We start from the raw sequence: 22,090 nt of genomic DNA, 5'->3' as shown, positions 1-22,090 counted from the left end.
TTAAGCTCCATGAGTTTCATGGTAAATTAGCCTTTGCAGCCAAGCTCAACCTTTATTTGCAAGTCAGATCATGTTGGGGAGAGTGGTCTCAAATTTATTGCTTCTCTGGAATTCCCTGGTGGTCCAGTGATTGGGACTCTGTGCTTTCATTGTGGAGGGCTTGGGTTCAGTCCCTGTTCAGGGAACTAGGATCCCATAAGCCCCAAAGTGTGGCCAAAAGAAAAAAAAAATCTATTGCTACCCAGTATCTTTCTAAAAGTGGACTAAGAAAAGCAATAGTGTGGAGTCTTATGGGGAAAATGGGGAGGGTAATGTATCCATTTTTCCTTCTGGATTCTTTTTTTCTTTGACAGTCAATTTTATGATGTCTCGTAGTCTCCCTCATGGTTCTGCCATACTTTATTACCCTTATATCTTCTATGCTCTGTCTTCCTTATATCAGCTAAATTTATTTTTAAAAATACAATGTGTTATGAGTCTTGGTAAGCTGCCTTAAACCCTTCTGAAACTCGGTTGAATAGAAATAAATAAATGAGTAAACCCATAAGCTAGCTTGAACTCAGTCTTCATAATAAAGTTATTTTTATTATTTATTTATTTTATATTTTTATTTTTGGCCACGCTGGGTCTTCGTTGCTGCACGCAGGCTTTCTCTAGTTATGGTGCATGGGGTTCTCATTGCTGTGACTTCTGTTGTCGTGGAGCATGGGCTTTGTTGTCCCAGGCTATGGGGGATCTTTGAGGACCAGGGATAGAAACTGTGTCCCTTGCATTGACAGCTGGATTCTTAACCACTGGACTACCAGGGAAGTCCCCTAAATTATTTTTTTTTATAGGGTAACATGCTGCTTGAAATGTGGAAAGGGTGAAAAGGGGCTTTGGAGACTCAAGGTCACCTCCTGGGTTCATTAGCTTCATGGCTGGGGACCCGGCACATCCTGTTCTGCCCCCGTGGCTGAAAGGTAGTGAAGTGGGACACGTGGGAATGAAATACAAGTAGAGCTGCCAAGAATTTACTTAAAAGAGTAGTCTCATCTCAGAGATGCCATCTCCCACTTTCTCCTAATAGCATCAAGGAGGAGGTTCATCTGAACCCTTCTTTGAGCTTTACTTGCTTCTCCAGATGACTAGAAAAGATGGTAAGAGCAGTAGTGAGATCCCCAGGAGAGGCTATATTCATGCCTTAGCCTGTACCCTGAAATAAAATTAGAAGTGATTCAGTTTTATATATATATATATATATATATATATATCTTCTAATTTCTCAGTTCAGTTCAGTTACTCAGTCGTGTCCGACTCTTTGCAACCCCATGGACTGCAGCACTCTAGGCTTCCCTGTCCATCACCAACTCCCAGAGCTTACACAGACTCACGTCCATCAAGTCGGTGATGCCATCCAACCATCTCATCCTCTGTCATCCCCTTCTCCTCCTGCCTTCAGTCTTTCCCAGCATCAGGGTCTTTTTCCAATGGGTCAGTTCTTCACATCAGGTAGTCAAAGTATTGAAGTTTCAGCTTCAGCATCAGTCCTTCCAATTCTAAATTTCTTAAATATATATATATATATATATATATATATATATATATATATATATATAGTGGTGTTGGGGCTTCCCTTGTGGCTCAGCTGGTAAAGAATCTGCCTGCAATGCGGGAGACCTGGGTTTGATTCTTGGGTTGGGAAGATCCCCTGGAAAAGGGAAAGGCTACCCACTCCAGTATTCTGGCCTGGAGTCTAAGCCACCAGGGAAGCCTGTGTTTATGTATATAAAACACACACACACACATTATTTTTCATTATGGTTTATCACAGGATAGTGAATATAGCTCTCTGTGCTCTACAGTAGGATGGCTTCCCTGATAGCTCAGTTGGTAAAGAATCTGCCTGTAATGCAGGACTCCCCGGTTTGATTCCTGGGTTGGGAAGATTCGATGGAGAAGGGATGGGTTACCCACTCCAGTATTCTGGCCTGGAGAATTCCATGGACTGTATAGACTATGGGGTTGCAAAGAGTCAGACATGACTGAGTGACTTTCACTTAACTGCAGTCGGACATTGTTGTATATCCATTCTGTACGTAATAGGTTGCACCTGCTACCCCCAAACTCTCACTCTATCTCTTCCTCACCCTACATTCTCTTTACTCTTAGTTTTGCTCTTTTGGACTATAATTTCTTTGGTATTCAATCATTACCATCTCCATGGAGAATGCCTTGTTAGCATTCTTTCATGTCATTTAAATGATGGGGATCTGAGAAGTACAGCCTTCTTCCTTGTTCTCCAGCTTTGGTCTTTCTAGCTTCCCTCCGTCTTGCCCATTGCTTCTATTACAGTGTTCATAAACACTGTTTATACCATCATGCTTTTCTAAAAATTTCTGAGTCACTGAAAAGGAACATTTCTCACTTTTGAAATGCAAAGTATGGGTACATTGGATGCGTTATCCTTCTGTAGTATTTAAGTTAATCTCTTTCTTATAAGCCTTATCAAATATAGGCTTTTTATTATACATCTACTTTGGTACAGTGACTTTCAGGTGAACAGACTACTCTCTCTGTGCTTCCTATCTCCTTAACTTTTGACTTGGTTTGTTATTTGCTTTGGTCAAGTTTGAAGTGTGCTTGTAGAATTGAATTTCCTCCTTTGACTTCTGCTTTTTTTCCATGAGAAGAATGTTTCTTGAGAAACCACTGGTCCCAGAAGAATGAGAGATGTATAGATCAAAGTGGACCCTCCCCTCAGCCTGGATTCAAGCTCAGCTAAACCCAGTTTAGGTAATCGGATGTCTGTGTTTCTGCTGATGTGTGTGAGAGAAACTTTTATTGTTGCTTGCCACTGAGATTTTCTTGGTGAGGCCTTATGTTGCTCAGCAATGTTGACTAAACCACTCGTGCAAAAAATTATGATTTAAACATTACATACACACACAGTATCAGATAGTAGGAGATGTGGAAGAACTAAAATAAATAGACCCATATATAATATTAGTGATACTTATATGTATAAACATCCATGATACAGCAAGAAGGAGGATGTTGTGGTCCTCTTTTCTGACCAGAATGTTGTGGCTGATGTTTATGATTTTTTCCTCACACTGTTCATCCACATTCCCTTTGCTTTCATCCAGCAATGTATCAGCGGGTTTGTGTGTCCTTTTTTTTTTTTTTGTAAAACTGGTAGAATTCTTATTCCAAATTCTCATATCTGAAGCACGCGAGACCTTCATGGCTCTCTGGCTCTGTCTTTGTTGGTTGTTGTAATCTTCTATTACATTAGACCTAGAAGTTTCCTATGTTCTAGTCTAATTCTTACCTTTGTAGTTTAGTAGCAGTAGGCTACCCACTCCAGTATTCTTGCCTGGAGAATTCCGTGGACAGAGGACCCTCGTGGGCTATAGCCCATGGAGTTGCAAAGAGTTGGACATGACTGAACGACTTAGCATAGCAGTCCTATTTCTTTTTTATAATAGTGATTGACCACTATAGTCAACAGAGAAACCCCTCTTGATTTGTTTAGTGAAATAAGGAGCGTGAAATGGCCACTTGGCAGTCTTACCCTTTCATCCAAGTACAGCTTTTGTGAGCCTTGGTGGAGGAATTCCACCCTGGGATGTTAATAAAACCCCCACAACACCCAAGTTGGTAGATCACAGTGGCTATTGCTGGAGATGTTCTTGGATCCTTAGAAGAAAGATCTGTGTTAAGACACAAGGGAAGGCTCTCGCCTTCTGTGATGGGCCGTTCTCTGTCTGTGGAGCATGTGTCTCCCAGCACCATTCTTACCTTTTAAGATGACCCACATTCTGTTTGTGGAATGTATGTCTCTCTAAATAAACCCACTCTTTACCTAAAAACAGACAATCGAAGGAGAACTGGGAATCCTGGATTGATGAGTCTTTGGAAGCCATTCAGTCTATCCTTCCTCAAGGTATGTCCACAAACAATGGGGTGCACTGGTCAAAGGGGCGTTTTTCATTTCCAGATTGCAGCTTTCTCTAATGGGGTGATGTGCTTAGGGGCTAAGTCCTTCTGTAACTGCCCCTGGCAACACACACAAGGAGTCCAGAGCTGGCAGTCTTCTTGCTGAAGTTCTTCCTAAGTGTCTCAAGCCTGGCTAATTCTCTGTTATTTCCTTGGCTCACAAGAAATCGGGGGCTTCCAAGTCCTTTCAGACTCAGGAAGGCAGTCTTCTTCCATTGCTTCTCACTGTCTAGGTGAAACAGAGCAGGACCCTATGCTCCTTCCACCAGTGTCCTCTGCCTGCCCTTTGTCTGCAGAAAACTTCAGTCAAAGAATAAGTTTAATCAGAGAAATGAGAGCATGTGGAAACAAAGTAAAACAGTCCAGTGAGACCAAATGATGAAAATGTACTCATGAAGCATAGTCAAGGACCTTTAGTTCCTTCTCAAAGGATATAGATAATATTCTGAACCATGTCCTGTGAGCTATCTATAAGACAGCTCACTAAAACAGCAGGTGGGAGAAGTTAACTACATGATGACGGACTGTACCCACGACATCAGCTGCTACAATTCTGAGAATTGGTCTCAAAGAAATTGGAACAAATGGACTCTGGAACTGAAGATTGCTGCTGCTGCTAAGTCACTTCAGTCGTGTCCGACTTTCTGCGACCTCATGGACTGCAGTCCCCCTGCAAGCTCCTTTGTCCATGGGATTCTCCAGGCAAGGATACTGAAGTGGTTTGTCATGCTCTCCTCCAGGGCATCTTCCCTATCCAGGGATTGAACCTGTGTCTCCAGCATTGGCAGGCAGATTCTTTACCATTAACGCCATTGGGGAAGCCCTGGAACTGAAGATTAACTGCACCTAAAACAATCAAGAATGACACTGGTCAGACCACTGATGACCAGTTTGAAGATGACTGTCAGAGATCACTGTGCTGTTTCTGCATGTAGCCCCCCACCCCACCCTGCAACGCCCCCCCCCCCCCCGCCCGCACCCCCCTGCCACTTCTGTCTATAAAAGTTCTTGATCCACTGGTTGCCAGTGGCAGGGGGGAAGTCAGCCTTTAGACAGATGTCCACCCTCCCCCTGAGTTGTCAGCATCTGAAATAAAGCAAACTTCCCTTTCCACCAACCTGGTCTGTTTATTGGCTTTTGAGCGGCGAGCAGCTGGACCCCACATGCATTTAGTAACATAGGCAAGAGCCTAGTGCCTCCCAATTTCAGGGAACACATCTCAATCTCTTCCAAGCACTCTTTCATGCTTCGCTTGGATAGCAGCAGTGGTAGGGAGTCTCATGTTTTTGCAGGTCTGCATTGGGCCTGGAATCTCTTCCCTTTTAGCACAAGTCTTAATACATCTATGAATGGTTAGTTTTTTTAAAAGTCTCTGACTGGGTGTGCTGGAGGGAAACACAGCATTCTAGATCTATGACATCCCTTCCAAAAACATATTCATGAACCCTCTTTATATTAAAGCTCTAAACTTCTCTCTGATGGCTGAAGTTGAGTGATAGTCATTGGACCATCTGACCACTTCTAAATGGCTTCCTCTTCAGATATTTAATAATTCTCTTTAGAATGAATGGGCACTCTTCAATGATTGTCTTTTTTTAAAAATTGAAGTATGATTGACCTGTATGTAGGTCAAGAAACAACGGTCAGAACCGGACATGGAACAATGGACTGGTTTCAAATTGGGAAAGGAGTACGTCAAGGCTGTATATTGTCACCTTGCTATTTAACTTACATGCAGAGTACATCATGCGAAATGCCGGGCTGGATGAAGCACAAGCTGGAATCAAGATCACCAGAAGAAATATCAATAATCTAAGCTGTGCAGATGACACCACCCTTATGGCAGAACATGAAGAGGAACTAAAGAGCCTCTTGATGAAAGTGAAAGAGGACAGTGAAAAAGTTGGCTTAAAGCTCAACATTCAAAAAACTAAGATCATGGCATCTGGTCCCATCACTTCATGGCAAATAGATGGGGAAACAATTGAAACAGTGGAAGGCTTCATTTTCTTGGGCTCCAAAATCACTCGGATGGTGACTGCAGCCATGAAATTAAAAGATGCTTGCTCCTTGGAAAAAAAGCTATGACAAACCTAGACAGCATATTAAAAAGCAGAGATGTTACTTTGCCAACAAAAGTTCGTCTAGACAAGGCTATGGTTTTTCCAGTATGGAAAAACAGTTTTTCATGTATGGATGTGAGAGTTCAACTATCAATAAAGCTGAGTTCTGAAAAATTGATGCTTTTGAACCGTGGTGTTGGAAAAGACTCTTCAGAGTCCCTTGGACTGCAAGGAGATTCAACCAGTCCATCCTAAATGAGATCAGTCCTGAGTGTTCACTGGAAGGACTGATGTTGAAGCTGAAACTCTGATACTTTGGCCACCTGATGCGAAGAGCTGACTCATTTGAAAAGACCCTGATGCTGGGAAAGATTAAAGGAAGGAGGAGAAGGGGATGATAGAGGATGAGATGGTTGGATGGCATCACGGACTTAATGGACATGAGTTTGAGCAACCTCTGGGAGATGTTCAAGGACAGGGAAGACTGGTGTGCTGCAGTCCATGGGGTCATGAAGAGCTGGACACAGCTGAGTGACTGAACAGCAACAACAACATAATTGACCTACAACACTGTGTTAGTTCCAGGTGTGCAACATCAGTTCAGTTCAGTTCAGTCCCTCAGTCATGTCCGACTCTTTGCGACCCCATGAATTGCAGCACGCCAGGCCACCCTGTCCATCACCAACTCCTGGAGTTCACTCAGACTCACGTCCATCAAGTCAGTGATGCCATCCAGCCATCTCATCCTCTGTCGTCCCCTTCTCCTCCTGCCCCCAATCCCTCCCAGCATCAGAGTCTTTTCCAATGAGTCAACTCTTCACATGAGGTGGCCAAAGTACTGGAGTTTCAGCTTTAGCATCATTCCTTCCAAAGAAATCCCAGGGCTGATCTCCTTCAGAATGGACTGGTTGGATCTCCTTGCAGTCCAAGGGACTCTCAAGAGTCTTCTCCAACACATAGTTCAAAAGCATCAATTCTTTGGCGCTCACCCTTCTTCACAGTCCAACTTTCACATCCATACACGACCACAGGAAAAACCATAGCCTTGACTAGATGAACCTTTGTTGGCAAAGTAATGTCTCTGCTTTTGAATATGCTATCTAGGTTGGTCATAACTTCCCTTCCAAGGAGTAAGTGTCTTTTAATTTCATGGCTGCAGTCACCATCTGAGTGATTTTGGAGCCCCCCAAAATGAAGTCTGACACTGTTTCCACTGTTTCCCCATCTCTTTCTCATGAAGTGATGGGACCGGATGCCATGATCTTCGTTTTCTGAATGTTGAGCTTTAAGCCAACTTTTTCACTCTCCACTTTCACTTTCATCAAGAGGCTTTTGAGTTCCTCTTCACTTTCTGCCATAAAGGTGGTGTCATCTGCATATCTGAGGTTATTGATTATCTCCCGGCAATCTTGATTCCAGCTTGTGTTTCTTCCACTCCAGCATTTCTCATGATGTACTCTGCATATAAGTTAAATAAGCAGGGTGACAATATACAGCCTTGATGTACTCCTTTTCCTATTTGGAACCAGTCTGTTCTTCCATGTCCAGTTCTAACTGTTGCTTCCTGACCTGCATACAAATTTCTCAAGAGGCAGATCAGGTGTTCTGGTATTCCCATCTCTTTCAGAATTTTCCACAGTTTATTGTGATCCACACAGTCAAAGGCTTTGGCATAGTCAATAAAGCAGAGATAGATGTTTTTCTGTAACTCTCTTGCTTTTTCCATGATCCAGCAGATGCTGGCAATTTGATCTCTGGTTCCTCTGCCTTTTCTAAAACCAGCTTGAACATCAGGAAGTTCATGATTCCCATATTGCTGAAGCCTGGGTTGGAGAATTTTGAGCATTACTTGACTAGCGTGTGAGATGAGTGCAATTGTGCAGTAGTTTGAGCATTCTTTGGCATTGCCTTTCTTTGGGATTGGAATGAAAACTGACCTTTTCCAGTCCTGTGGCCACTGCTGAGTTTTCTAGATTTGCTGGCATATTGAGTGTAGCACTTTCACAGCATCATCTTTCAGGATTTGGAATAGCTCAACTGGAATTCCATCACCTCCACTAGCTTTGTTCATAGTGATGCTTCCTAAGGCCCACTTGACTTCACATTCCAGGATGTCTGGCTCTAGGTCAGTGATTACACCATTGTGATTATCTGGGTCGTGAAGATCTTTTTTGTACAGTTCTTCTGTGTATTCTTGCCATCTCTTCTTAATATCTTCTGCTTCTGTTAGGTTCTTACCATTTCTGTCCTTTTCGAGCCCATCTTTGCATGAAATATTCCCTTGGTATCTCTGATTTTCTTGAAGAGATCTCTAGTCTTTCCCATTCTGTTGTTTTCCTCTATGTCTTTGCATTGATCGCTGAAGAAGGCTTTCTTATCTCTCCTTGCTATTCTTTGGAACTCTGCATTCAGATGCTTATATCTTTCCTTTTCTCCTTTGCTTTTCGCTTCTCTTCTTTTCACAGCTATTTGTAAGGCCTCCCCAGACAGCCATTCTGCTTTTTTGCATTTCTTTTCCATGGGGATGGTCTTGATCCCTGTCTCCTGTACAATGTCACAAATCTCCGACCATAGTTCATCAGGCACTCTATCTATCAGATCTAGGCCCTTAAATCTATTTCTCACTCCCACTGTATAATCATAAGGGATTTGATTTAGGTCATATCTGAATGGTCTAGTGGTTTTCCCTACTTTCTTCAATTTAACTCTGAATTTGGCAATAAGGAGTTCATGATCTGAGCCACAGTCAACTCCTGGTCTTGTTTTTACTGACTGTATAGAGCTTCTCCATCTTTGGCTGCAAAGAATATAATCAATCTGATTTCGGTGTTGACCATCTGGTGATGTCCATGTATAGAGTCTTCTCTTGTGTTGTTGGAAGAGGGTGTTTGTTATGACCAGTGCATTTTCTTGGCAAAACTCTATGAGTCTTTGCCCTGCTTCATTCTGTATTCCAAGGCCAAATTTGCCTGACATAGTGCCTCAATATTTCTATACATCACAAAGTGATCAGTCTAGTTACCATCTGTCACATACACAGTTTTTACCAAACCATTGAGCATATTCCTTACTTTACATCTTATCTTTGAGATTCATTTATTTTGTAACTGAAAATTTATACCTTTTACCTTCTTCATCTATTCCACTCATTCCCTCACTGCCCTCCCTTCTGGCAACCACCTGTTCTGTATATCTATGAGTCTGTTTCTGTTTTGTTTCATTGGTTCATTTGTTTTTGGTTTAATTTTACTATTTCTTCTTCCAGTTTTATCAAGTTATAATTGACATGCATCACTGTATAAGTTTAAGGGGTACAGCAGAATGATTTGACTTACACACATCATGAAATGATTAGCACACTAAGCTTGGTGATGATCCATCATCTCATATAGATACTAAACTAAATGAATAGAAAAAAGATTTTTTCTTATAATGAGAACTCTTGATTTAATCTCTTAACAACTTTCATATATAACATAAAGTGTTAGTTATATTTATCACATTGTACACTATACCCCTAGTAATTATTTATCTTGTAGCTGGAGGTTTGTACATTTTGAGTTCAGTTCAGTTCAGTCACTCAGTCATGTCCGACTCTTTGCAACCCCATGAATCACAGCACGCCAGGCCTCCCTGTCCATCACCAACTTCCAGAGTTCACTCAAACTCACATCCATCGAGTCAGTGATGCCATCCAGCCATCTCATCCTCTGTCGTCCCCTTCTCCTCCTGCCCCCAATCCCTCCCAGCATCAGAGTCTTTTCCAATGAGTCAACTCTTCACATGAGGTGGCCAAAGTACTGGAGTTTCAGCTTTAGCATCATTCCTTCCAAAGAAATCCCGGGGCTGATCTCCTTCAGAATGGACTGGTTGGATCTCCTTGCAGTCCAAGGGACTCTCAAGAGTCTTCTCCCACACCACAGTTCAAAAGCATCAATTCTTCAGTGCTCAGCTTTCTTCACAGTCCAACTCTCACATCCATACATGACCACAGGAAAAACCACAGCCTTGACTAGATGGACCTTTGTTGGCAAAGTAATGTCTCTGCTTTTGAATATGCTATCTAGGTTGGTCATAACTTTCCTTCCAAGGAGTAAGCACCTTTTAATTTCATGGCTGCAGTCACCATCTGCAGTGATGTTGGAGCCCCCCAAAATAAAGTCAGCCACTGTTTCCACTGTTTCCCCATCTCTTTCCCATGAAGTGATGGGACCGGATGCCATGATCTTCGTTTTCTGAATGTTGAGCTTTAAGCCAACTTTTTCACTCTCCTCTTTCACTTTCATCAAGAGGCTTTTTAGTTCCTCTTCACTTGACTTTATATATATATATATGGCTGTGCTGGGTCTTTGTTGCTGTGCGAGGGCTTTCTCTAGTTGCAGTGCGTGGGGGCTACTCTCTACTGGTGGTATAAGGGCTCTAGGATTTATGGGCTCAGTTGTTGTGGTTTGCCAGCTTAACCACCCCGAGATATGTGGAATCTTCCTAAACCAGAGATCAAACCCATGTCCCCTGCATTGGCAGGCAAATTCTTAATCACTGGATCACCAAGGAAGTTTGATAGCTGTCGTTTGAATAGGTCAACCTTCATGTGAGAGGACCAGCTCACTAGGTCAACTTGAACACACCTGGTCAATTCAGGTGATAAAGGAGACTGCAGAGTTTTCTGAACAATGTCTCCAGCTCTCAGGCAGGATTTATCAGGGATCCGCAAGTAAAGAAGGGTGTCACATAAGAGAGGAGTAGGATATGGAATTATGATACATTTATCTTGGGAAAAGTTTATTTGGAGGAGATGTGATTGGGGCAACATTGAATCGTGGGACTGGGTGACCACAAATTTCCAAGTTGGTAACATTTACATGGGACTCGAAGAGAGAAGCAACATCTTTCTTAGCTGCTGGAGGTTTAGTAGAGAAATCGAGATCATTGTTAAATTAGCTGAGCTTTTCTTTGGTTTAATCACAGTCTTTCAGAGATGGAGTGCTTTTCATAGATATGCCTTGTTCCATCTTAGAAGCTGTTTCAAACATCAGACACATGATACTGGTCTTTGAGAGCTAACGTATATGGAACCTAGAGAAAAATTTTTTAAGAAACATAAAGTTTAAGGTAGAATGTACACTTTGATTCCTTTATAAAACAAGAATTTTAGACAAACAAGGAATTGGGATTACTGAATAATAATAGTCACATTTTCCTTAGACTCTCTGCCAGGCACTGTGGCGTGTACTTTTATCTGTCTCATCTCATTTTGTCTCATGACACAATTCATCTATTTACTGATGAAGAGGTTGGAGCCCTGAAGACTTGGAGATACCCAGTGTCACCAGGTCAGCAAGTGCAGAGCTGGGCTGAGTCCCACAGCAGCCAGGATCCCTAGCCCTTACTTTCTCCTAGTCCCCCTTATGAACGGGATATTCCCACACTTCTTTTTTGCTTGTTATTCATTCTATTTCTATCTTCAAAATCAAATATAAATGAGTCTTTAAGGAAAAGAATTTGCAAAACACCTGAGTCCAGACAAAAATTGAAACAGACAGCTCCATCTGAATGCTTCTGGATGCTTCACTGGGCTAGCCAGTGAAGATTTTCTTTGGGAGAAGAATTCATGAAATGTTAGGATTAGGCTACACCTTGCCAGCCTGCTTCTCATCCTCATTTGAAGTCAGAATTGTGTCCTCACTATGGGCTTCCTTGGTGTCTCAGATGGTAAAGACTCTGCCTGCAATGTGAGAGACCTGGGTTTGATCCCTGGGTCTGGAAGATCCTCTGGAGAAGGAAATGGATACCCACTTCAGTATTCTTGCCTGGAGAATTCCATGGACAGAGGAACCTGGGGGGTTACAGTTCACAGGGTAGCAAAGAGTTGGACATGACTGAGCAACTAACACTTTCAATTTCACTATGTGCAAGGCATGGTGTTGGATTTTAGGGTACCATGGCATAGAAATCAAACACAGTTTCTACTTTTAGGAAACTCACATTCTAGATAAAGAAAATACTAAGGTAAACAATTACAGTACAGTGTGATAAAGTAGAAGGTAGGACCAAGATGGAGAAGGCAATGGCAACCCACTCCAGTACTTTTGCCTGGAAAATCCCATGGATGGAAGAGCCTGGTAGCCTGTAGTCCATGGGGTCGCGAAGAGTTGTACATGACTGAGCGACTTCACTTTCACTTTTCACTTTCATGCATTGGAGAAGGAAATGGCAACCCACTCCAGTGTTCTTGCCTGGAGAATCCCAGGGATCGGGGAGCCTGGTGGGCTGCCGTCTATGGGGTCACACAGAGTCGGACACGACTGAAGCGACTTAGCAGCAGCAGCAGGACCAAGATAAGGTTCCATGAAAAGACAAGAGAACCATTCTGTGAGGGGTGAATTGGTGAAGCTTCCATGGAGATCTTTTATTTAATATGAAACTTGAAACATGAGTGGGAGTTTGTTGAAAAGTGGGAGAAAGATATTCTGGGCAGAAAGAAGCTGGGGCATTAGCATAAGACCAAGTTTAGTGAGGCAGGTTTCTAAGCCTGAAAGGGCTTGGAAAGGAGTTATGAAGCCCGAGTTGACAGCTGGACGAAAGCATCAGTGGAAACATTCAGTGGAAATAGGAAGTGTGAAAATCTACTCAGCAGAAACGAACTAAGTCACCCACGGTGACAATCCTTTGGGTTGTCACCCCAAGCCTCAGGTTTGTAATCTAGCTCCACCACTGACCGGTTGGCTAATGCTGAGATTATTACTTTAACGCCACAATTCTCGGTTTGTCTATAAACTGGGTATTATTGTTGCTGTGAGGACCCCGTGAGATGAAGGCATCATGGCTAAAAATGTTAGTTCTCATTGACTAAGTTGGAAGCCCTTGACAACACCCAGCAGAGCCCAGGTTTCCTGGAAGACTGTGACAGGATTTGCCTGGTCTATGCTATCCTCCATTCCCTGTCTCCACAGGAAGCTCAACACTGCCTTTTCTGGGAATAAGATCAGTATTTTTTTTCAGGCTCTCACTGGTACTACCATCTTCTACCTTGCCTGAACTTCCCAGCCAACACTGGGGTCTCCACAGTAGGAACTGTCAGTTGAGGGGAACCATTCTGCAGAGGACAGGCTGCAGGATTGGGGAGAATAAACACTGTGACACAAGGATCTAACAGATCTGACAGTGAATGCTGTACGGGTCCTGGATTAGGTCACAGAGTTGATGCATTGGTTGCTGGCCAGTGTGTGACTTGGGAAGTTAATTATTATTAGGTGCAGAGGAAGTTAGCATGGCTGGCTCCTCAGGACCTGAGCGACTGTGGTGACATGCACTTCAACACCTTCACTGGCCTCTGCTCGCTACCATTTTTCTAATGAGTGCAGGGTTTCTAAGCTGAATACCAAGGTTTTAACTTGGAAACTCTGTTGACTTCGGAAGGGCTGTTAGAAGACCCTAAGCTCCTCATTTCCCCCCAGACAGCCTGAAAAAAAAATGCTACCAAGATGTGAAGTGAAGTGAAAGTCACTCAGTAGTGTCTGACTCTTTGTGGGTAGCCATTCTCTTCTCCAAGGGATCTTTCCAACCCAGGAATAGAACCTGGGTCTCCCACATTGCAGGCAGATTCTTTACAAGCTGAGCCACAAGGGATGCTCCCAGTGTATGAAGAGTAGCTTTCTTTTTATGGTGGAGTTACAGAAGACTCCATTTTTCTCCCTTTTCTTGTAACATTGGTAAAATAATAAAGATAATCCCCCCCCACCCCGCTCCACACACACACCTTTTGCTTTGGCCAAGCTGCAAAGCATGTGGGATCTTAGTTCTCTGACCAGGGGTAGAACCCGTGCCTCTTGCAACAGAAGTGCGGAATCTTAACAACTGGAATGCCAGGGAAGTCCTCCTCCTATTTTTTTTTTTTTAAAGAGGAAAAGCCTGGAACCCAGAAAGTGTGAGTTGCTGGCAACTTCTAACCTATGCAGCGTCTTTACAATGACCAGGTTCTTCCATTCCACCTGGCCTCGTGTAATCCTCACAGAACCCGAGGGACATGTTTGCTTGTCTTTCCCATGGGGAAGTGGATGGTCTCAGAGACATAAGGTGAGCTGACCAAGGCCACACAGTGTGAAGGGCTCAGCTCTACTCCCTGCCCAGGGCGCTATCCACCCAGAGGCTGGCAGACCCGGGTCCCTGGCATAGATTCAGATCTGAGTGTCCTGAGTTCCCCTGGGGCCATGACCCAGCCTCCTTTGCTGATCTGTGTTGCAGAACTGACTCTGGACCACATCCTGCCCCAGGGAGTGAGGACATAGCCCCAGGAGGGGAACAATCGAGGTGGGGCCATCAGTGACAAAAGGCTCTTCTGACCTTCTGGGAATCTGTGAGTCCCCGGAGAGGCTGGAGAGGGAAAACTGGAGAAAACTTGTCTGGGGAAGCCCAGGCCCAACCCTGATACTTACAAAATGCTCTGGGAAATAGGCCTCACTTGCCAACCCCGTTGTTTCTTAAGGTTTTGGGTTTGGGTCTGTAGAAGAAAAACATTTTCAAATGTTACCTGATGAAGTTTTTTTCTTAGAGATATCATTTTAAAAATTTCCACTACTTCCATGATTGAAACAAGACCGTGAAGCTAAGTCCTCATGTCATAGGGAAAGTGGAACCTCAGAGAACCCAGAGAACACAGAGATTCAGACTTAGGCTTGTGCCTTCCATGGTGGAGCCTTGAAAGATGTTGAGCTGAATGGTAAGGGCCAGTCTTGAGAGAGAAGTGGTTGTCTTATCTCTAAAATTTCCTGAGTAATTATTATGTGGCAAAGGGCTTCCCTGGTGGCTCAGACAGTAAAGAATCTGCCTGCAATGTGGGACACCTGGGTTCGATCCCTGGGCTGGGGAGATCTCCTTGAGAGGGGAATGGCTACCCACTCCAGTATTCTGGCCTGGAGAATTTCATGGACAGAGGAGCCTGGCAGCCTATGGACCTTGGGGTCACAAAGAGTTGGGCATGACTGAGCGACTAACACTTATACAGAAAGGAAAAAAGATAGTATTATGTGGCAAGCAATGTTTTTAGAGATTGTCTGGATTTTCAACTTTAACTTCACTTTTGCTATTTCAGTTTTACAGATGGGGAAGCTGTGGCCCAGATAACTCAGACAAGAAGTGGTGAAGCCAGGATCTGGGTCCAGAGATCTAGTTCTGGGCTCATATTTGATCACTCTGGACCACGGTCCTATGTGGGCTACTATGCCCAAGGCAGGAAATGCAGCAGAGAGTAAGATAGTTTAGAAGCTCACTGGTTATGTTTCCTGTCTTGTGGGTCTCTTGAGATTTTGTCTGGACCTCCATAACCATCATGCAAAGATGGGGAAAAAAAGAGTCCCCATTTTCTGCATGAGGAAATGAAAGGCAAAAATAGGGAATTGTCCTACTCAAGGTCACAGAAAGACATGGTTGCAAGATAGGATTAGAAACCAGACATTTCATCGGGCCTGTAATACCCTTTCTCTCTTCTGGGAGTTCTCCCTATTCAACAGAATTGGGGCCAGTGATGATGCCTGGGCAAGTAATCAGAGCATCCCTTGTACTGGAGCATCTGCAGAACCCAGGAACACTGCTGGGGGTGGGTGGTTGGAAGTGTGGTGTTTGGTAAAAGAGTGTGAGCAAAACCAGAGAACAGAGTTACTTTGGGATTCCAGTGATGCAGCTCCAGATACAGGGTTCCAGAGTATGGATTCTGAGACAGGTCAGTGGATGGAGGAGTTTATCAGAGAGGTGTATTCAGAGAGACAGATACAGAGATTGACAGATGTGATGATAGGGAGAGAATGATTATGTAGTTCTTGAGTGGAGGAAGGCTCCATCAGGACATTTATGGTAATTATTCTTGGTAAAGAGAAAGAAATGGTAGAGAGAAAGAGATCCATCATCGTGACTGGTAAGAGACTCTTCTATTGAGCTCTCACCAGCAGTGCTACGGTCAGGGCTGGGCAGGAGAGGCCCTTACCTTTTGCGGTTTACATCTTTGTTTAATGTACAGACTATACCACAGAAGGCAGAACAGCACTGAAATCCTGGTTGGCAATCTTCCTGCAATGTGCAGAAATCAGTACAGTTTTCTGGGTCTGATCGGCAGGGTGGAGGTTCCAAGATATACCCTGGAACACAGAAGGAAAGAGAAGCCTGGAGTGACATTCAGAACTCAACAAGTCCAAGGAACTGCCAGGGAACCAGGCACGCTGATTCCCCCTAGTGTGGTCACAGGGAGGTAGAATAAGATTTTTGGGCCGAGAACTCTTTCCATCAAAGACAGAGTTTGGGAGAATCCTGCACATAGGGATCACTCATCATCCTTGCAGATCAAATGCTAAGTCCCCATCGGCCCTGGTTGAGTCTGATTCAAGGGAATGAATGGCATATGTGTGTGGGTCCATTTGTACTGATTCGTTGTGTAGACTCAAACAAACAATAGTTTACCCTAGAGTTTGACCTAACATGTTATTTGTGCATAGGAAGAATGAGTAAAAGGGATGATTTTTGAAATTGATGAAGACTGCTTAGCACACTCAAGTTATTGGCATCAGAATGCTAGAACCCAAATCTCAAATGAGTTCTGGGGATGACTTCTTTCATGGGAAGAAGGATGGGTATTTCAGAACGGGGTGCAAAGATCAGCTGGTCATCTTCCCAGGTCTCTAGTGATTGAGAGGTCAGAGTTCCATGGCCCCCCACTTTCTATTGTTGGAGAAGAATAAGTAGACATTCCTTTACCCCATCTACCAGAAATTAGATCAAAGTCAAGAGCACCTCTACCAGGGGATCCTGCCCCAATGCTCCAGCTCACAATATTCTCTCTGTTCCTGAACTCTAAGGCATTAAGAACGAACCCATTAACTCCTTTAGTCAAGCCCTGCCAGATCTTAATTTTGTCCCTTTTGACTTGTCATAGGAAGAGCATTCTATAAGTCTTTGTTGGTTTACTGCTCTGCAGGTATTTGCAATTATAAGGGGATCTGTAGGATATCATGCTGATCTAAAAGGAGTAAGTGGTGAATAAAGCTGGGGCTATAACAGTAATAGCAAATGACACCAGAGAAGGTGAGTAAGAAGCCAAGACCCAGGCTGATGACAGTCTGGCAGAGACCAGGGCTTCCCTAGTAGCTCAGACGGTAAAGCATCCAACTGCAATGCAAGAGACCTGGGTTTGATCCCTGGGTCAGGAAGATCCCCTGGAGAAGGAAATGGCAACCCACTCCAGTATCCTTGCCTGGAAAATCCCATGGACAAAAGAGCTTGGTGGGCTGTACAGTCCATGGGGTCACAAAGAGTTGGACACGACTGAGTGACTAACACACAGTACTCAGTACTCAGCCTGTCATCCTTTAGCTCACTGGATCAGTGCCAGAAATTGGGCTTCCCTGGTGGTTCAGTGATTAAGAATCTGCCTGCCAATGCAGGGGTCACGGGTTCAGTCCCTGGTCTGGGAGGATTCCACATGCCGCGGAGCCACTAGGCCCTAGCACCACGATTACCGAGCCTGTATGCTGCAACTACAAAGCCAGTGTGCCTAAGCCTGTGCTCCACAACGACAGAAACCACCGCCACAGGCAACCTGTGCACTGCGATGGAGTAGCTTTTGCTTGCTGAAACTGGAAAAATCCCTCGTGCAGCAATGAAGACCAACACAACCAAAAACTTAAAAAAAGAAATTGGAGCTGATCCCCACTTTGGAGAGCTTGGGGCTCAGTGGAACACTGTGGGAAAAGAGTCCATGAGCCAGGAATCTCAGAGAGGTTGACCTTCTCAAGTTTTGCTTCCTTTTAAGGGTATCTGGTCCTAACCTCAATATGGTACTTACCAATCTTTCATAAAGCCTCTGTGTCTCCCTTTCCTCAAATTTTAGTCTTTGGTTCTCCAGCTAGCCCCTATCCTGGATACCCCTGTTTTCTTGCAGCTTGTTTAGCCTTCCTTGGTTAAACCTGGACTCTGTCTCTGAGAACCTAACATAGGACCGTGCTCCCTAGGTACATGAGACAGGACACTCAGTCCTCTCCTGAGCCTGCAGTATTCTGAAGCTACGTCTCCTATGGAGAAGTGCAGGGATAACGAATAACAGCTGTGGCCAGAGCTCTTATTTGGTTGGAGCTAGGCAACAGTGGCTGCAGAGATGAACCTGACACCTTCCCGTGGATGCTAATCACTGATACCTGTGCAGGCACCTCTGAGCATTTAACATGTGTCATGTAATGCAACACTTTGCTTCCTTTCCTCCCAAAATATCCTCTCAGGCTAAGATTATGTAGGTCGCAGGTTGAATTCTGCCAACTTAATTTTCCTCTCTGTTTCAATGCTTGAATAGTTGGCCCAAGCATCCATGAAGAAGCTGGATGATGGAGGTGATAACATTGACAGTAGTTAATACTTACTGAGCACTTACCCTGGTTCAGCAGGGGCACTCTATGTCTACATGCATAGTCTCCGTTTCTTCTCCCAACTACCCCACTATTATTCTATCCATCACAAAGATAAAATCCACTCTACTTAAGCTCACTCAGTGTGAAACAGAACAGGGATTCAAACCTAGATATTGCTGACAATCAAACTTGGACTCTTGAACACGAAACTGTATTTTTTCATGAGATGTACCAATCCCTCACATCCTCTCATCTGTCCAGATGCTTCTTCCCTCCCCTGGGCCCAGACCCAGCACCTACTCCTAAAATGTTGCTTGGGACTCCCAGACACCAGCTGCGATGCTACGTGAGTCAACAGCAGGAGCTGGAGAAACAGCGCAGGCTTCATGCTGCTGGTAGGATGGGTGGGCAAGTCCTGGTCAAAGCTGTGACCAGGCACAGCTTAGAACAGAAGGCAAAGTGAAGGCAAGGAGCTGTGACTGCCTTACACCGTGTCCACCAATCAGGAGGCTTTGGCAGAAATCGGGGCACCTCCCAACCACGCCCACTGCAGGGCCAGGTAGCATTTTCAAATCCACACTCTCATCACCCCCCTCATCCTGACCTTGTCAGGTCTCTCATCTATCTCTGTCTTGTTAATATCCTTTCACAAAGTTTTAATAAGTTCTTCTACGTAGAGTTCTGGCTTGTCTTTGTTATATTTATTCCTAGAGGTTTGAACTGTTAAAATTGTAAACAGCATCCTAACTTTTTAATTATTCCTTTTCGTTTGCTGCTAATGTAGATACATGACTTTTGTGTATTGATCTGTAGCCAGTTATCTTGATAAACTCTCGCATTGTTTACCGTAATATCTTGATGTGTTCTTTTCAGTGTTCAATGTATTCAACATCATCTGCAAATAATGACAGTTGTATCAGTTGTATTTTTCCTCTTGGAACTTTATTGCCCCCTCCCTTTTTTTTTGGTACACTCTGTGGCATGCAGGATCTTATTTCTGCAGCCAGGGATTGAACCTCATCCTCTGCAATCCAAGGAGGATTCTTAACCACTGGACCATCAGGGAAGTTCCCATCATTTCTTTTTAATGATGATAACATTTAAGATGTATTCTGTCAGGAACTTTCAGGTATATAATACACTAAGATTAGTTGTAATCACTAGGCTGTACATTCCGTTCCCAGAATTTATTAATTTTATAACTGAAAGTTTGGACCATTTCCCCAAATCTCCTCTTGTCCCCCAACCTCAGCTCCTATGAACCACAATACTACTCTTTGTTTCTATGAATTCCGTTTTTTAGATAACACATATGTGATATCATTTATCTTTTCCTGTCTGGCTTTTTTCACTTATCCTAATGCCTCAAGTTTCATCCAAGTTGTAATCAATGCCAGGACTTCCTTCTTTCTCGTGGCTGAATGATATTCCATCATATATATGTATCACATCTTCTTTATCCAGCCACCTATGGTTGGACTTTGGTTGTTTCCGTATCTTTTAAACTATGTTCCTTCTTTAATTTCTTCTGTAAATTATTTTATAAAAAAAATATAGACCTACAGTTTTTTTTGCAGAAAAAATGGTCTGTTTACAAAAGGAGAAGATTAGCTGTGAGAGGAGGACCGTCCCTGTAGCAGCCCCAGTGCCACAGGAGTGGGCCGTGGTGAGGGGCAGGCCACGTGAGGAGCAAGAACTCCTTGCTCTACCCTGGCTTGGCCAGGAGAGGCAGCGAGGAGCCCAGGATCACCTTCCTTTCTCCTCTTCCCTCTCCCCACTCAGCTCTCCAGGGGAGTCCGGGCCAGAAGAGGGCTCACCACTCTGGCCAGAGTCATGAGAGCCCAGGCTCTGCTGCTCCTCTGCGTTCTGCTGCTGCAGGCCCCAGGAGGGCAACACAGCCAGAAGACAAACCGTAGGTGGTGGGGGAGGGGGCGGGAGGGGGCGGGGGAGGGGTGACCCGTCCAGTCTAAGGAGGACCTGGGAGTTCGAACTTTCCGGCACGTCCTATTCGGTCGGACCACAGCACTGTGAAGACTCTGGTTCTTCCCAAACCACGGCCCTCCAGCCTCTTTATCTGGCTCTGGGAAGAGTGATGAGGGGGTGGAGGGGGAAACTGCATCTTTTCATTCCCCATCCCTCAAATCCAGAGACATGTGGTACCTACAACAGGGAAAGATACACCTGAGCGAGAATCAGGTGGGAAAACAAACAGCTATTCTTTGGTTTATGCACACAGGTGACAGGTAAACATTCCGAGACATTCAGGGGAGCAGGTGTAGAATGAAAGTACGTGGGAGAGCAACATTTGGGGTGCAAGGGTCAAGGTAAATTTATCTCAGAGGGAGCGGGATGCTGAGAGTGGAAGGGAAACACTGAGGGTGCTACTTTGCTGGGAAGCGGCAGGGATGGAGCAGACAGTGGCAGCATGAGAGGAGAGAGACGACGAAGGGGCAAGTTCATCTTCCTCTCTGGTCCCCACGGATTGTGGAGAGAGGGGAGAGTTAGCAGGTCATCCTCGCCTTTGTGGAGTTCTCAGGGATCAGGTGCAGGTTCTGTGGAGGTGACTTGGCCAAGGCCATGACAAATATGGGAGACGGAGTCCTGTTGCAGGATTATGGAGAGAGTCCAGGAAGTCCAGGCATCGAGGTCTATTGGGGAAGAGTAGGAGGAATGGATTTAAGATACTACCCATCACCAGGATCTGGTGAAGGGCGGAGGTGAGTTCCCTGAAAAGTCCAAGTGTCTCCTGAGTAGATTTTGAGGTCTCAGATCTCTGGGGGGCTTTCAACTCGAGAGGAGTTCTCTGAGAAACCTGGTTCCATTGACCCTGCTTCTGCTCCTGCTCTTTTTAGATCTCAAAGCTAAAGCCTGTACGAAGCGGCCCACGGAATTTACTTGTGGGAACCACTGTTCATACTTCCAGCACTGTCCACAAAATACCATATGCTGTTCAACCTTCTGCGGGAACATTTGCATGAATGTCCTGTGAGTCAGAGAGCCTGGGGCCTTACATCTTGCCCCCCCAGCCATCTCCGCAGACACTGTACCTGCGGCTGAAGATAAGGACCTGACCCTGGACACAAGGATATCAACAGGAATGCCACCCTGTCCAGCCAGTATCTGAACAACCTGTCCCTGTCAAATAAACCAGAACGAATGTGGAAGGGCCTGCCTAGTTCACTCCCAGTGCCTGTGATCGTGGAGAACCTGGCACAGACCCCAGAGGGCCCCCGCCTTTCTGGGTCTGGGTCTCTGATCTCTCCTCTTGTCAAGCTTCTCTGCTCCCCCTCCCCACCTCCCCCTGCTTCCCTGCCAGCCCCCCTGTTCCTCTGCTCACTGAACCAGGACTCCTGGGGGAGGACCTGCTCGGTGGCACCTCCTGGTCCGCAGGAGAACGTGCCTCGCCCGGAGCCACAAAGGGCCAAGTTCAACATGACATGCCACGAGGCTAGACCCTGGGGCACAGAAGGGGAGGCCCCCGAGAAGGACTCTTCTTAAACTTGGTCCACCCCCATCCCATCCTGCTCATCGTCCTTGAGAGGTTCAGGTCACTGTCTCTTTGCAACAAAGAAAGTGAATCCCAAGTGAGATGACATGTCCAAGGTCAAAGGAGAGGGAGAAGTTGTGGTCTGCTTGGAGGAGGAGGTTTCCTCTGTGCTC

The 22,090-nt window shown here is 44.8% G+C and overlaps 2 protein-coding genes across 3 annotated transcripts; one reads left to right on the top strand and one right to left on the bottom strand.

Moving 5' to 3' along the window:
- Window positions 1-1,669: 1,669 nt before the first annotated feature.
- Window positions 1,670-18,901, bottom strand: WFDC13 (WAP four-disulfide core domain 13). 2 transcript variants are annotated; one of them, XM_070801774.1, is made up of 4 exons: window positions 18,731-18,901; window positions 16,024-16,174; window positions 14,480-14,544; window positions 1,670-4,827 (listed from the first exon to the last, which is right to left on the bottom strand). In XM_070801774.1, the coding sequence occupies exons 1-3, from the start codon at window positions 18,816-18,818 to the stop codon at window positions 14,502-14,504; spliced, it is 282 nt and encodes a 93-aa protein (XP_070657875.1). In that variant the 5' UTR covers window positions 18,819-18,901; the 3' UTR covers window positions 1,670-4,827; window positions 14,480-14,501. The 2 variants fall into 2 exon arrangements, with proteins under 2 accessions (XP_070657875.1, XP_070657874.1); XM_070801773.1 differs by lacking the exon at window positions 1,670-4,827 and adding an exon at window positions 5,007-11,120 and having other exon boundaries at window positions 18,731-18,900.
- A 1,277-nt stretch (window positions 18,902-20,178) lies between these two features.
- LOC139186602 (protein WFDC10B-like) lies at window positions 20,179-21,863 on the top strand. Its single transcript, XM_070801775.1, has 2 exons — window positions 20,179-20,342; window positions 21,283-21,863. The coding sequence occupies exons 1-2, from the start codon at window positions 20,264-20,266 to the stop codon at window positions 21,417-21,419; spliced, it is 216 nt and encodes a 71-aa protein (XP_070657876.1). The 5' UTR covers window positions 20,179-20,263; the 3' UTR covers window positions 21,420-21,863.
- Window positions 21,864-22,090: the final 227 nt, after the last annotated feature.

The sequence above is a fragment of the Bos indicus genome, chromosome 13 (assembly GCF_029378745.1).
Source record: "Bos indicus isolate NIAB-ARS_2022 breed Sahiwal x Tharparkar chromosome 13, NIAB-ARS_B.indTharparkar_mat_pri_1.0, whole genome shotgun sequence".
Taxonomy (NCBI): Eukaryota; Metazoa; Chordata; class Mammalia; order Artiodactyla; family Bovidae; genus Bos; species Bos indicus.
The sequence above is the reverse complement of the archived record's forward strand: the minus strand, read 5'-3'. Positions and strand labels throughout refer to the sequence as shown.

What these genes read in the sequence shown, in the direction of transcription:
- WFDC13 (XM_070801774.1), bottom strand. Translation starts at nt 18,818, where the DNA reads ATGAAGCCTGCGCTGTTTCTCCAGCTCCTGCTGTTGACTCACGTAGCA. An exon ending in TCCCAAGCAACATTTTAGGA is followed by an intron (nt 16,175 to 18,730) that starts GTAGGTGCTGGG and finishes TCTGTGTTCCAG; the next exon opens with GGTATATCTTGGAACCTCCA. An exon ending in AAAGATGTAAACCGCAAAAG is followed by an intron (nt 14,545 to 16,023) that starts GTAAGGGCCTCT and finishes TTTCTTCTACAG; the next exon opens with ACCCAAACCCAAAACCTTAA.
- LOC139186602 (XM_070801775.1), top strand. Translation starts at nt 20,264, where the DNA reads ATGAGAGCCCAGGCTCTGCTGCTCCTCTGCGTTCTGCTGCTGCAGGCC. An exon ending in ACACAGCCAGAAGACAAACC is followed by an intron (nt 20,343 to 21,282) that starts GTAGGTGGTGGG and finishes TGCTCTTTTTAG; the next exon opens with ATCTCAAAGCTAAAGCCTGT.